The sequence below is a fragment of the Sus scrofa genome, chromosome 7 (assembly GCF_000003025.6).
Source record: "Sus scrofa isolate TJ Tabasco breed Duroc chromosome 7, Sscrofa11.1, whole genome shotgun sequence".
NCBI lineage: Eukaryota > Metazoa > Chordata > Mammalia > Artiodactyla > Suidae > Sus > Sus scrofa.
In genome coordinates this window covers 74,485,148-74,500,093 of record NC_010449.5, presented here as the reverse complement: position 1 = coordinate 74,500,093, position 14,946 = coordinate 74,485,148, and the positions used below count along the sequence as shown (strand labels likewise).

General features: G+C 42.2%; 1 protein-coding gene across 12 annotated transcripts in view; it reads right to left on the bottom strand.

The window, feature by feature from the left end:
- Positions 1 to 14,946, bottom strand: part of STXBP6 (syntaxin binding protein 6) — a 256,512-nt gene that overhangs the window by 51,277 nt on the left and 190,289 nt on the right. For all 12 annotated transcript variants that reach the window (XM_005666215.2, XM_005666218.3, XM_005666216.3 and 9 more), the window contains 2 exon segments: positions 2,986 to 3,116; positions 1,890 to 2,055 (listed from right to left, as the gene is read on the bottom strand). In XM_005666215.2, the coding sequence (XP_005666272.1) occupies positions 1,890 to 2,055; positions 2,986 to 3,116 (297 nt within the window).

Below are 14,946 nucleotides of genomic sequence, written 5' to 3'. Positions count from 1 at the left end.
GAGCTCACAGTAGGTACTTGGTACTTACAGGTATATGACTGGATGATGAGCCAAGAATGAATGAAGGCATGAAAGAGCCTATTTGTTCTGAGAGAAGAAACGACAGCTTCAGAGGTGACAGAGAAGAGGGCTCCCTAGCACCACCCCAAAGGAAGGAGGAGAAGCATCTGGAAGCTCTCCCTACACTCCACAGGAAGGTGGCTTGCTTCCCTCGCAGGGACAGTGGAGTGCGTCTGTGCCCCCCTTGCTTCCCCCTCGCATCTCCTCTCCATTCTGAGGAAATGCAGTCGTCCCCATGGAAGTGCTTCTGCTGCCAATGCTCTCTGCTCCCAGGATGGAACCTGGAGGAGTGGGATGCTCAAGGGAAGTCTATGTCCCAGGGGAACAGAGATTTCAAATCCACATGTCACACTGTTTCTAGGAGACTTGGCTGAAATGCCAGCCAGGCGAGCTACTGACCATACTGATACCGACGGAGAAAATATTTCATAGCTAGGACTTAAGATCAGGGAATACATTTGATTCTAGCAGAGCAGAGAAAATCCCAAGGAAGAATGAGGGAAAGCTGGGATTTCCTGGCCAGTTTTCCAGTCCCTGAAAATGTGGCCATCTGTGGTCCTCAGCAGGGTGCTCTGACCTTCGGACCAGTCTGTTAGGGCTGGACCTTTGAAGCAGGATTCGTCTGAACAGCCGATGGCAGCACAGACATGATGGAAAGTTTTATCTCATTATAGTTCCCAAACAGTAAGAAGTTTGTTTGATAGTTCCTCTCCTTTCCACATCCATGTCTAATCTTTTTTTTCACTTCTGTACCATAGGATGTGGCTACTCCAAACAAAACATGCACTTATTATTTATTATATTGTCCTAGAACTACACAGAGAAGCTGTAACACAAGCGTCTGCATCAGTGTCTGCGAGAGACCTTTCAAGGTTCACCTCATGTGAGCCTGTTCCTTTTTAAGAGGAACATGGACATTTCAGTGGACAGTAAAGAGGTACTGACAGTGTCTTCTCCACACAACACCGAGCAGACCGATGGCAAAATGACAGTGTGCACAGCGTCGCTGGGTCGGAATAACGGATTCTGCCTCATGTTCATGTGAAAGATACATACAGCTCAAGGGGACGATGCAGTGTCCCTTATGTGACCTTCGCTTGACATTTGATTAAGACAAGTTGGTACATTTTTGAAAAGTGCTTCCAAAACCAGGAGAACAGGTCCGTGAAAAGACCAGTGATACAAACACTCTTCCTCAACTCAGAGTGATGGGCAAGGCTTCTATATTTTTAGCATAGTTTCAATTCTCAAAACAGAAATGCCACCTAAAGCAGTGCGCTAAGCACCCTCTAAATGTTTCTCATTACACTGCCAAGGCTGGTACTTGCCCTGTTAGGCTGGCTCCCTCATCGCAACTCAGCTCTGCCTGTGGCTCAAGGAAGAAACGTGAGACTAGTTGCTGTTGGAAAGAAAGGGACTACATCTGTTGGAACAGTCACATTAATATTTGTGAAATATCTTGAGAAATACTAGGAATTCTGTTTTTAGCACAGAAAGCAGGGTTCTGTGATGAAATTACAGAAATGGTAGCGAAGAAACCAAATGGAAAGGCTTTTCTAATCAAGGGATGAGTTTGTTTTCATAGTACAAATAATCTTAACCAAGCAGTGAATTCCTCTAAAAAGATCAGCTTTTGGAAACGAATGAAAACAGCACCGCGGCTGGATGAGCATGCATGAACTCCTCCGAATGACCCTCATGCGGTCTAGCTCTGAGCACCTTGATTTTTTTTTTTTTTTTCTGGTCTTGAGGCTGTCGAACCCCTAACTCTTAAGTAAAAGTGAGTCTAAGGAAACAGGATGACTAAAGCCAAATAAACGCCCACTTACCTCCCATGATTTTGGACTGGCAGTTGATAAACTCCGGCTTCCTGTCTGTGAGGTAGCGCTGGCAGGTGTGGTGGAGGATCTGGAAGAAGGTGCATTTTTCCGAGGCTGTGCTGGCTACCCACTGGTCAAAAGCATTTTCAAACAACAAATCAAACTCGGCAGAATCCTGGAGAAGACAGTGAAATAATGACTGATCTATAAAACCTGCTGCTTCCAGTTGACCACATCAAGAGACTTGTAAAGGCTAAAACGCTTTGCAAAGACTTTTGGTCCTAATCACAAGACTCATCGTTATGAGCACCTCGGTGTGTGAGAGGACACCTTTCTCTGTTTATCAGGCAAACCTCAAATCTCACAGTATATTTAGATGTCCCCAGGAAGCTAAGAGCTCAGAAGTCCCTTTAGTTTAACTGCCCATCAGCTTGTGTCAGAATTCAGACGACACATTGTCTTCCCAATTACTTGGAAAAGGCTTCCTTCAGGTTCTTGGCACTGAACAGTATTAATCTTGTCCTCAATATTTGGGAGTGAAAGATTACCCTGTACCATTTCAGTGTACAGTTACCTTTTACATTTTATTTTTCCTCCTTATTGATGTCTTTTACGGTGAATGCGTGTGAGCAAAGGGAATGTACTTGGCAGAGATAACACAGCCATGAAAGAGTTCTCTCATTTGGTCTGAGAGAATCCTAATATATCATTCTTTAGGGTGCTCGTCACTTATCTGACTTTGGTAAATAAACCTCTTCACTGGTGGCCTTTGGAGATAAATGGAGCATTGATGACATGGTTTTTCATATTGACAATCATAGACATGATTATATGAACTCTGCTCTTTGCACTTGGCTGCTGAGCGTATGACTGGAGGCAGCATTTCTTCAGTATGCATCCCCTTAGGTGCCTCCATCAAACATGGTGAAAAGATTTATAATTTCCCAGAAGAAGGGCACAGGACTCAGAAAGTCTTAGCCACGTAACGGAAATGGAGAAATAGCCGTGTGAAAAATGACTCAGACAACCACCACCCTGCCAAGGTCGATGAGAGAGTCATTGTGTGAAAAGAACACCTTCGCTCAGCACTGGACAGTTCACTCACCCGATTAGGATCGATGCCATTAACCTGGCGAAGCTGCTCAAGCATCCACTGTGATCTCCGTACAAACGACGTGGAGCCTTCAAACTGTTTGACCTTCGTGATGGATGCCTGCGTGGGTTTCTTGTTTGTCACTGCCGAGAAAAGACCACTCAGATTAGTGGGTGTGCAGGGTGCTCCTTCAGGGGTATTTCTATCTTCTATCTATATGCATATGTGCAATGAGAGAAAGATTTTATATATATATATATCTTTGTGTGTGTGTATGTGTGTGTGTAGAGAGAGAAATATATACATCTGTGTGTATATACATGTGTGTGAGTATGGGGTGGGGAGAGGAGTGGGGAGGGAGAAGGAGAGAGAAATACAGAGAGAGAAAGAGAGAGAAAATTCAAATGAATGAACATGTGTGTCTTTAGTGAGAGATGGACTCCAAAGAAATAGAAGTTATCATCTGCACCCTCAAGCAGCTACAACATAATTATAACTGTACGGGCAGCTTCATTTCTGGCTTCATCCACTCACAAGGAACACGCGCAGGAAGGATTAACACCAAGCGCCTCTAAGGGAGGCTACAAATGCACAATGATGGCCAGCAGGGAAGGCAGCACATAGGGGTGATAGGCATTGGGGTGGGGTGGGGAAAGGCTGCGTTTTAAAGAGAGTGCAGGTTATGATTTGCCTGCGGAACTGCAATGCATATTTCTAATTTTATAGTTCAGTGTAAATATTCCAGGCTTTAGTGATAAGAAGTAATATCTCACACACAGAAAAAAAGAGAACTATTTGGCTTTAAGGTAGAGTCGGGTTTGTATCTCGTTTGCATCTGATTATAGCTGTATTTGACATTCTGGGAACTGCACTCCCACCCCTGCCCATCCCCCACCCCATATGAATTCCTGAGGTCACCACACCTGCAGGGCCAAGACAGTCCTCTCAGCCTTAGTCAGTTCTCCGTTCCATGCTGAGGATGGACCTTGTCACCTCTCAGACAGAGGTCAAGCACTAGTCACCAGGAGAGTCACTGTGAATACTTTCTCTGCCGGCTAACTTTGTGACTTAGAGCCTCAAGGGAGAGGACATAGTTGAGCATTTTAAAAGGGTTTTCCTAAAAGCTCCTCCTGAGCCCTGGCTGTAGGAATTGTAAGACTAAATAGAAACATGCTATTCAAGGAATGAGGAAAGGCCTAAAGCACCCCTCATAGTAATGAATGCAATCCTAGTGAGACTGTGCAACAGTGGCAACTCTTAGTTTCAAATAAGATCCCACACTTTCAAATGCCCATGCAAATGCTCAACAGATGGCAAAAAAGAAGGCTTGTGGGATGAGAGACAGAAAACACCTATTCCAGTCACGGCTGGTGTAAGAAGGCTCTCCTTCATGTATACGAGAGTTTAACCCAGCTCATTTCCTGGCTTAAAGCAGGAAAGCAGCCGCCAAAGAGGAAAGAAATGCGGGCACGGTGCCTCTAGTTCTGGTGAGCACCCTATGTTTCCAGGACTGGGCTGCTTTTAGGGTCTCAGGATAATCTCCTCCCTTTGCTCCTAACCAGATTTTAGCAAACGTTAAAAAAAAAAACAAAAAACAAAAAACAAATAATGCTGGGGTTTACTGCCCATTACTTCAGTTATATTTGGCTAAAAGCTTATGAAACATTTCACAGCAATTACATTTCCTTTCATGGTTAGAAAGTCATCATTCCCTTAACACCCACAATCAAGGAAATTTTATAGTCTTCCATTCACAAATGGCCTGTCTGGCCTACAGCTCCATGTATAAGCTTATTTAAGTCCCATTAGGAACAACCGTTCCCCTAACTAAATTCAGGCACAATTACCAGTCTGCCCAAGGCTGTCTATCCACTTAAGTTCATTCATTTATTTGTGTGTCTATACCACACCAAAGGAAGACCTAATATGTTTCTCTGATACTCATGCCTTCCCCTGCTGTTTTAATGTTAAAGGAAACAACACACCTGGAATATATGTGGGTCCTAAAATGTGCTTAAAAGATTAAAGAATGCTTTTCAATAACAGGAAAACATGGGTTCCTGTATTAGACACACACCCCTAAACACACAAAGAGGATTTCCTCTTTTGTTTATGTAAATCACGCGACATTTAGGCATCCTGGGAAACATGAAGGCTTTCCTTCTAACTTCAGTTAAAGTTGTTGTGAACTCCTATTTTTATTTCTGGTCCTGTCATTTCCAAGTAGTTTACAGCATTATAAAAGTTCAAACAGAATGTAAGATTGCTGTAATTATTGGCATGTTTTAGAATTGACATTTTAGGAAAGCAAGTTCCATTAGAAGCATGTCACTGAAATCAGAACGGCAGGAACTCCACCCACCCACCCACCCAGTGAATGCCCCGCAGAATTGTTCAATAGCGATCACACTGCAGAATGGGCTCCCCCTACCCCCCCTTTTAAAGCTGCACCTGTGGCAAATGGAAGTTCCCAGGCTAGGGGTCAAATCGGAGCTGCAGCTGCCAGCCTACGCCACAGCCATAGCAACACCAGATCCAAGCTGTGTCTGCAACCTACATGGCAGCTCACAGCAGCACCAGATCCTTAACCCACTGAGTGAGGCAAGGGATCGAACTCCACATCCTCATGGCTACTAGTTGGGTTTGTTACTGTTGAGCCACAACGGGAACTTCCAGAGTGGTCATTTTTAATGAAGGAAGTTACAACTTAATTCATTCCTGTTTTCTTTCCCTCTATTAGTTTATTCCTTGCCCAGTTCTTGGAATCTGACAGTCTTCCTGGGCACTGAGCCCGGTTTGGTTTAATTTTTGTTTATTGTTATTATCTCCAACATCCCAGTTTCTATTTTGAAGCAGGTGCCTTAAAATTATATTATTATATACACATTATATAGAATTAAATAAAGACTTTCCCCTTCTGAAATCAAAACACTTGCACAATGACACCATTGCCAGACTTTCTGAGTTCTGTGCTAGAAGGAGCCTTCTTTTAACCCCTTCCCGTTCTGCTGTTTTCAGGGTTCATACTGTTAAAAATACGTCAGTCAGGAGGTCCCGTCATGGCGCAGTGGAAACAAATCTGACTAGGAACCATGAAGTTTCGGATTCGAACCCTAGCCTTGCTCAGTGGGTTAAGGATCCAGCGTTGCCATGAGCTGTGGTGTAGGTCACAGATGCAGCTCAGATCTGGTGTTGCTGTGGCTCTGGCATAGGCTGGCAGCTGTAGCTCCAATTAGACCCCTAGCCTGGGAACCTCCATATATGTGGTTGTGGCCCAAAAAGGACAAAAAAAAAAAAAAATAGTCAAATTCCGGATGTCTAATGACAAACAGTAATTTACCTTCTCCCTCCTAAAGAAAGCTAATTAATAGCATCTCTTCCAACCAAATGACCTGGATCAGTAACATCATAGTGCTGTATGTTCACCTGCTCCATATGATAGATTCCATATTCATTATTTTGAAGAGCTTTAAATAGCTATTATTTTTATAGCTTTGAATAGCTTTAATGATGAAATAATCAGGGCATTTCTGTTATGTCTTCAGCATTCATGAGGAAAAGGTAAATATATAAGCATTTAAAGGGGTTATGATACTCCCGGGTAAGACCCTCAGAATCAGCCCAGTCCCCCGGTATTTTACTCCAACCTGCACATCAGAATCACCTGGAAGTTTTATAACAAAAATGCCAAACACTGTGAAACAGAATCCTTTGGGGTGTGGCCCTGGCATCCATATTTCAAATGTCTCACGCTGACCCTGAGGCTCTTTAACTGCTGAGAACCACTGAACTGTGTATTTACTCATTTAACAAATGGTTATAGAACATTTATTATATGGAAGACAGGAAGTAAGTTTTGTTGGCAATTCATATATTGAATAAAATGTGGTTCTGAATCAAGAACTTTGGTGGAGAGGAGATAAGAATGACGGAAAAGACTATTAAATTGTAATAGGATAAATGACATAGGAGTCATCTGAAGTGCAGGGGAAAGAGGGGCCTTTAAGGACCAAAGTAGAGTTGAGGAAAGTCAGAGAGGTTTCATGAAGCAGCCACATTCCAGGCAGTATAACATTAGCCCTCACCTGAATGTCTGTGACTTTCCCCAAAAGACTTTCTGACCAGCTTGGCCATTCAAACTGAAATACAGGACACTGGACCATCTTTAAAAACTCCTTGACAGGAGTTCCCGTTGTGGCGCAGTGGTTAACGAATCCGACTAGGAACCATGAGGTTGCGGGTTCGGTCCCTGCCCTTGCTCAGTGGGTTAACGATCCGGCGTTGCCGTGAGCTGTGGGGTAGGTTGCAGACGCGGCTCGGATCCCGCGTTGCTGTGGCTCTGGCCTAGGCTGGTGGCTACAGCTCCGATTCAACCCCTAGCCTGGGAACCTCCATATGCCGCAGGAGCGGCCCAAGAAATAGCAACAATAACAACAACAACAACAACAAAAAGACAAACAAACAAACAAGCAAACAAACAAACAAACAAAAAACTCCTTGACAAAGCAATCTTGAGAAAGAACAAGCTAGAGGTAGTATGTGCCCTGATGTCAAACTGTACTGCAAAGCTACAATAATAAAAACAGTGTGGTGCTGGTACAAAATCAAAGATCAGTGGAACAGCATAGACACCGCAGAAATAAGTCCATGCATATATGATCAATTAATTTCAACAAGGGATCCAAAAATATACACTGGGGAAAAGGCAGTCTCTTCAATAAATGGTGTTGGGAAAACTGAGCAGCTACATGCAAAAGAATAGGACTTACATCATTTACAAAAATAAACTAAAAATGAATTAAAGACTTAAATGTAAGACCTGAGGCTATAAAAATCCTAGAGGAAAATATAGGCAGTATGCTCTTTGACATTGGTCTTAGAAATTTTTTTTTGAATGTGTCTCCTCAGGCAAGGGCAGCAAAAGCAAAAATAAATGAATGGGACTGTATCAAATGAAAGAGCTTTGCACGGTGAAGGAAAGCATCAACGAAATGAAAAGGCAACCTACTGAATGGGAGAAGATAATTGCAAATGATGTATCTGATAAAGGGTCGATATCCAAAATATATAAGGATTCACACAACTCAGTGTCAGAAAAAAAAAGCTAAACAATCCAATTAAGAAATGGGCAGAGGAGTTCCCGTCGTGGAGCAGTGGTTAACGAATCCGACTAGGAACCATGAGGTTGCGGGTTCGGTCCCTGCCTTGCTCAGTGGGTTAACGATCCAGCGTTGCCGTGAGCTGTGGTGTAGGTTGCAGACGCGGCTCGATCCCGCGTTGCTGTGGCTCTGGCGTAGGCCAGTGGCTACAGCTCCGATTCCACCCCTAGCCTGGGAACCTCCATATGCCCGGAGCGGCCCAAAGAAATAGCAAAAAGACAAAAAAAAAAAAAAAAAAAAAAAAAAAATGGCAGAGGGCCTGAATCGACATTTCCCCCAGGAAGACATACAGATGGCCAACAGACCCATGAAAAGATGTTCAACATCACTAATCATTAGGAAATGCAAATCAAAACCACATGAGATATCACTTCACACTGTCAGAATGATTGTTAACAAAAAGATAACAAATGTGAGTGAGGAAGTGCAGAAAAGGGAGCAATAGGTGAGAGTGTAAATTGGTGCAACCACTATTGAAAACAGTATGGAGGATCCTCAAAAAATTAAAAATAGAATTATAACATAATCCAGCAATTCCACTTCTGGGTATTTATCCAAAGAAAAGAAAAACACTAGTTTGAAAGATATATGCCCCCCCATGTTCATTCCAGCATTATTTACAACAGCCAAGATACTGAAGCAACCTAAGTGTTCATCAATAAATGGGAAGACAAAGAAGATGCGGTACATGAATACAGTGGAATATTACTCAGCCATAAAAGGAACTTTTGCTCTTTGTGATAACATGAATGGACCTATAAGATATTATGATAAGCCAAATAAGTAAGACAAAGAAAGACATATCCTGTATTATTTCACTTACAGGTGGAATCTAAATCAAACGAATAATCAAAACAAAACAGGAAAAGACTCATAGATACAGAAAACAAAACTAGTGGAGTTCCTGTCGTGGCTCAGTGGTTAACGAATCCGACTGGGAACCATGAGGTTGTGGGTTCAATCCCTGCCCTTGCTCAGCGGGTTAACGATCCGGCATTGCCGTGAGCTGTGGTGTGGGTTATAGACACGGCTCGGATCCCGAGTTGCTGTGGCTCTGGTGTAGGCCGGTGGCTACAGCTCCGATTAGACCCCTAGCCTGGGAACCTCCATATGCCACAGGAGCGGCCCAAGAAATGGCAAAAAGACAAAACAAACAAACAAACAAAAAACTAGTGGTCATCAATGGGCAGGTGGGAGGGGGTGGGATGAAACAGGTGAAGGGGATTACGAGGCACAAACTTGCAGTTACAGGTCATGGGGATGTCATATACAGCATAGGGAACACAGTCAATAACACTGCAATAACTTTGTATGGCCGTAGGGTTATTGTTATGATTAAATGTAATGTATATAAATGTTGAAACACTATATTGTACAACTGAAACTGATATAAACTGAATGTCAACTATACGTCAATAGAAATAAAATAAATAAAGGTAAAAACTTCTCAAGGGCACCACAAAGCACTCAGAATAAAACCCAAGCCCCTGGATGATCTGGCCCTTGAGTACCTCTTCATTCTCTTCTCACTCCATTTTCCCTTCCGTCCACCAGGTTACAGCCATTTATGCTCCCTGGAAACCACCTCTTTCAACCCTTCGCACATGCTGTTCCCTTCGTAGAAAAACCCTTTCCCTGTTTTTTTTTTTTTTTTTTTTTTTTTAAATAGTTGTCTCTTGAAATTCACATTTCAGCTTACAAGTCAATTCCATTGAAAAACCTTCTGTGATCTTTTATCTAAGTAGGTTCCTCCACTGTGTTTTCTTTCACTGAACTCTGTTCATTTCAAGACAGGTTCACTTCAAGCCTGGGTAAAATATTCAACATTTGCTTCTCTGACATATTTGTGAAGAATGGAAACCAGAATTGCTGTCATATCCATCTAGTTCTGAAATACGGAAGATGTGGATAAAGCCCGACACAGATCTAAGCTACCTCCTACCAGGGTATGCTATAGGAGCCTATAAATTGACATATGTATTTCCATAGCATTTAAAAATTTTAGAATATTTTAAATACAGCTTCTGCTTTTTTCTCCTGTGCTTGACAACATCTCTGTGATCGAGGCAAGGTTATTGCTCTTATTCCCTATTGTATTTATAGACAATGAAACTGAGGCACAGAAAGAGTTGACTTGCAAAAGCAATACTGTTAATGAATGGAAAAACTGGCATAAACAGTGAAAGTGTACTGCTCTTGCCACTACAGATTTTGGCTGCAATGTCAAATGTCACATTTATTGGGTGTTAAAGAATATCACAACATAGATGTTCTCCTTGATGTAATCAAAAACTTAACTGGAAATGGCTTCTCTAAGGCAATTGGAAGGCAATACATTTGGGGGTTATCTAAGCCTAATGTTCTTTTCACTTATTCCCACCACTGGAACCCACTGCTGTCTATGGTGGTATCAGAGGAGACAGAACATGGGGCAACCGAATTCAGGTCCTCTGCTACCAGTTCTGATAAAAAGAATGTGGTTTCAGGCTGCATATCTCCTCTTTAGCCTTCCTGTAGGCTTCCTTGATCTATATCTCAGCTGTATTAAGAAGCAGTGTTAGAAATTATGCCTAAATATCGCCACCATTACATAAGTGGTGTAGCATTTCTAGCTCATAAACTAATGGCCAAAGATTTAAAAAAAATGGCCCAGCCATGAGACATTGTCCAAAAATAGGACACTTAGCCATAGTCCAAGAGGGAGACACCCAGCCTTACTTTTGTCCATATCAGAAGATTCTATTTATTTTTTTAAATTAAAAAAATTTTTTTTTTGCCTTTTATGGCTGGCATATCGGAGCTACAGCTGCCAGCCTGTGACACAGCCACAGCAACATCGGATCTGAGCCTCGTCTGTGACCTACACCACAGCTCACAGCAACACCATATCCTAACCCACTGAGTGAGGCCAGGGATCGAGCCCACAACCTTATGGTTCCTAGTTGGATTCATTTCCCCTGCGCCATGGGACAGGAACTCCCCAGATGATTCTTTTTAATTAAAACCAATAAGCCAGCCAGTAGGGAAGCACCATCTAGTCAGATCAAATCTAGTGCTGTGTCAAGTCAGGAATGGCTGGTGGAGGGACCAAGGCTGACGAGGAAGAGAAGTACAGCCATGCGGTTACTTGCATGTGATGCAAAACTGCAGAAAACGTGTTCTGCTAGGGATGAAGAGGCTGATCCTCCATTTCAAGGTCCAATGATTGGGAGACTTTTTTCTTTTTCTAAGTTACACTCCTTCCTCTACAATCTCATTATCACAGCATCATTTCTCAATCATCCCAACTAGGAAATCGATTCTGCTAAATACAGGATAGCTTCGTCTTCAAATTTAAGATCTCGTTTTAAAGAAAACAAGTAATCAGCATTTAAAAATGATGACTCGCCACCTCTACATCCCCGACCATCTCATTTCCCACAAATACTGTATATTACTAACCTTTGCACACACATTTCTTTTACACATTAAAGTTAAATTGCATCGTTATAACTGTGTGGTCATTTTCTAAAAAAAAAAAAGGTACTGAAAAATAATTGTATCTACAACATAGTTGATATTAAAGCTAGGCAGCTAAAGTGCAGAATTTACCACACCTGTACCTAAGATACATTAAAATTTCATCATTCTTCGTCCTCTCATGATCTCAACAGTTGGTGAAGGCCAGCGTTTGTGGCATGCCTAGCCTCTGCTCTGCTGGAGTTTAATGCCAGACATTTTTGATTCTGACGACACTGTTGTGATAAATAAACAATTTGGGGCAAGGAAAAAGTGATGTTCACATTATTCTCCTCAGAGTGCTCTCTGGCTGTGTCAGAGTGACTGACATAGGGGAAAAAAGAAATCTTCTGAATGTGATTCGGGAAGTAAAGCAAGTTGGAGCGTGCCCTCTGGGTGCTGATGTGGTGAGAAATGGGCTAGAGAAAGGTGAGAATGTTATTCTTGCTGCTCTTCCAAACTCTAAAGTATGCGAATTCCAGGTGGATTTCACAGAATCTATGGAGAAATAAATTTCCGGTCTGAGGTTGTATCAGCAATTTTAACCAGTGAAATGGCTGAATGTCTACAAAGTTAAAGCAAGTATATCTAGATTTTTACTCAAATATTTCAGAACAGTCCATCATCATTGCTCTCGTTGGTGGGATGGAGCATGGTGCTCTCACACGGGTGATCATATGCTTCTGACACTGTTCGCAAAGTTTGTCATAATTAGGGACATGTTTTTTAGACTCCACAGGCTCCCAGACTGGACCAATTCATGAAATGCCCAAGCTAGTCTTTAGGGCTCTATTCTTCTCCTCCATCTTAGGTCTTGGGGCTTGCTGGCCAATCCTGCAGATCTAAATGGGCTGCAAGAGCTTTCTGAATCTGCATGTTTTTAGGAAGAAAATTTTAATGCAAATAACAATACCACCACAACCAAAATGGTGGCTTTCAGTCATGACCACCGTGCCAGGAGGAAACCACTGTTTTCCTTTCACAGTCTCTGCTCTCCTCATCCTAAACAGGAGGGAAGGGATAGTCAGTGCACAGGGCTTTAGGTTTGTTTCTTAAAGCAGACTTCTATGGTTATGGAGAGATAATCACCAAGAAAGGAGCTTTCCACACAAACGACTCCTTCATCGATATTACTAGTTCTCAGGGCTGTACCTACAACATTCTCACCCCCAACTGGAGGAGGAAAAAGAAGAATTCAAAGTCTAGGAACTTTCTCTGAAGGATACCCCCAAATTTTTTTGTATTGGAAACTTCTTTTTTGTAAATAAGTTTGGATGATCCTTCAGTGGAAAGAGAAGAATAAAAACATCCTGTAGCAGCATTCTTCAAGAGATGCTTTTAATATGAAGGTCCAGCATCACATCCAGAGTAGCCAACCACAACTACATTTGCAGAGCAAGCAACCCCTACACCAACTCTGTAGTGAGTACCAGCTGGTTTTCCTATTTCCAACTTACCAACAAGGAGACAGTGTTACTTTTGGAATGTACAACTCAGGTCTCATGCCAACATGAGCTCCAGCTGGCACTTTAAAATCAGGTTCCTTCCAATTTTAGTGCCCTAACCCTGTTCAAAATTTTACTGTCACTGTAAAAAATATAGACTTTTATTTCAAAGGGTTTTCTACTCTTCAAGTCAATGGCAGGCTCGGGTCCACCATAGCTAGTTCTGGGCTGTTAAATCTTTAGCTCGAAACCAGGAAGCTTAATCCTCAGAAGGTTGAGTTCCCCATCACGAGATGGGTGCTGCCCCCTCTAGACTTACCATGATGCCCTCTCTGTTATAACAAATTCACAGTGCCGGTCTGTGTACACATACACACATAGTACCAATCCATGTATACACACAGAAAGAATGAGCCCATCCACAAAGGGCTCCGCCAACAAAAGGAAGGAGAGTAATGGAGTTCCATCATGACTCAGTTGTAAGGAACCCAACTAGTATCCATGAGGTTGCAAGTTTGATCCCTGGCCTCGCTCAGTGGTTAAGGCTCTGCGTTGCTGTGAGCTGTGCTGTGGCCAGCAGCTGCAGCTCTGATTGTCCCTAGCCTGGGAACTTCATGTGTCATGGGTAGCCCTAAAAAGCAAAAAAAAAAAAAAACAAAAAAACGAAAACGGAAGGAAGGAGAGTAAGAACACTTGAAACCATGAATGAGCCAATAACTTATTTCAGGTTCAACTGTTCTGTTTCAAGATGGAGCCGTAGTTGTAAAGGATTCAAACTATTTCCTTATTAGAAAGAAGGTATCCTGGGAACCAAAGGCAAAGAAATGGTAAAAATGAAGAAGTTATACAATATTAGGAAACCAGAGGAAGAAAAATTTGTGGCTTAAGGCCTTTTTAAAGCAATATTTTTTTGCCTATCTTTTTTATTTGAGCAGCACTTCTCTTAAGCATTTCTGCTTGTCCCAGCCTCCCAGAAAACACAATTTCAGGCCTGAGATTCAGCAACCCAAGGTTTCCATTGTGCTTAGGTTTTAGCTTCCTTAGACTTTTCCCATAGACCTATGGATAACATCGATTTGCATGAATTTGGGTTAAAGGGTAAACATACAAGAATTCTAAAACCTTTTGCTATTACTTACCGTAACTTCATATTTATATGTAAAGGGTAAAACATGTCTGATTAACATAGAGTAGGGGCAAAACAAACACTGAACAGGCCCAAACCAGGGAATAAACACCTTGTTCTGTGAAACTGGGATGGCTTCTGAAAGAGATTTAATCTCATACCAATCTATAACACACATGAAGGTAGCAGAAGGGTAACTGCAGTCTAAAGCTCATTCTGCTCTTACTTCCTCAATTCGGGAAACAGATATACACATCATTTGATCTATTCTTAGGAGAGATTACAAACAGAGATCTAAGACAAGGCATCAAAGAAGCAGCTACCTGACTCAAGAAAAATTAAATTATTCTACAATACCTCAAAGCCTGGGAATAAACCCTGAAAATTCCTTAACATGACGCTTTCCTTCACATTATTCGTTATACACAATAGGACAGGCCAAGGAGCACTCTCTTCAGAATGTCATACTTGGTAGAAATTCAATGCATAGTTTACCAGTGAGAGTGCTAAAAAGCATTAGAGCTCAAATGACCTTATAGTGGAAGCGATGGAATCATTTCTTTTCTTTCTGTCTTTCTTTAGGCTGCACCTGCGGCATATGGAAGTTCCCAGCTAGGGTCGATCAGATACAGCTGCCGGCCTACACCACAGCCACAGCAACACAATCCTTAACCCACTGAGCGAATTAGGGTTTGAACTCTCAACCTCATGGATGCTAGTCGGGTTTGTTGCTGCTGAGCCATAC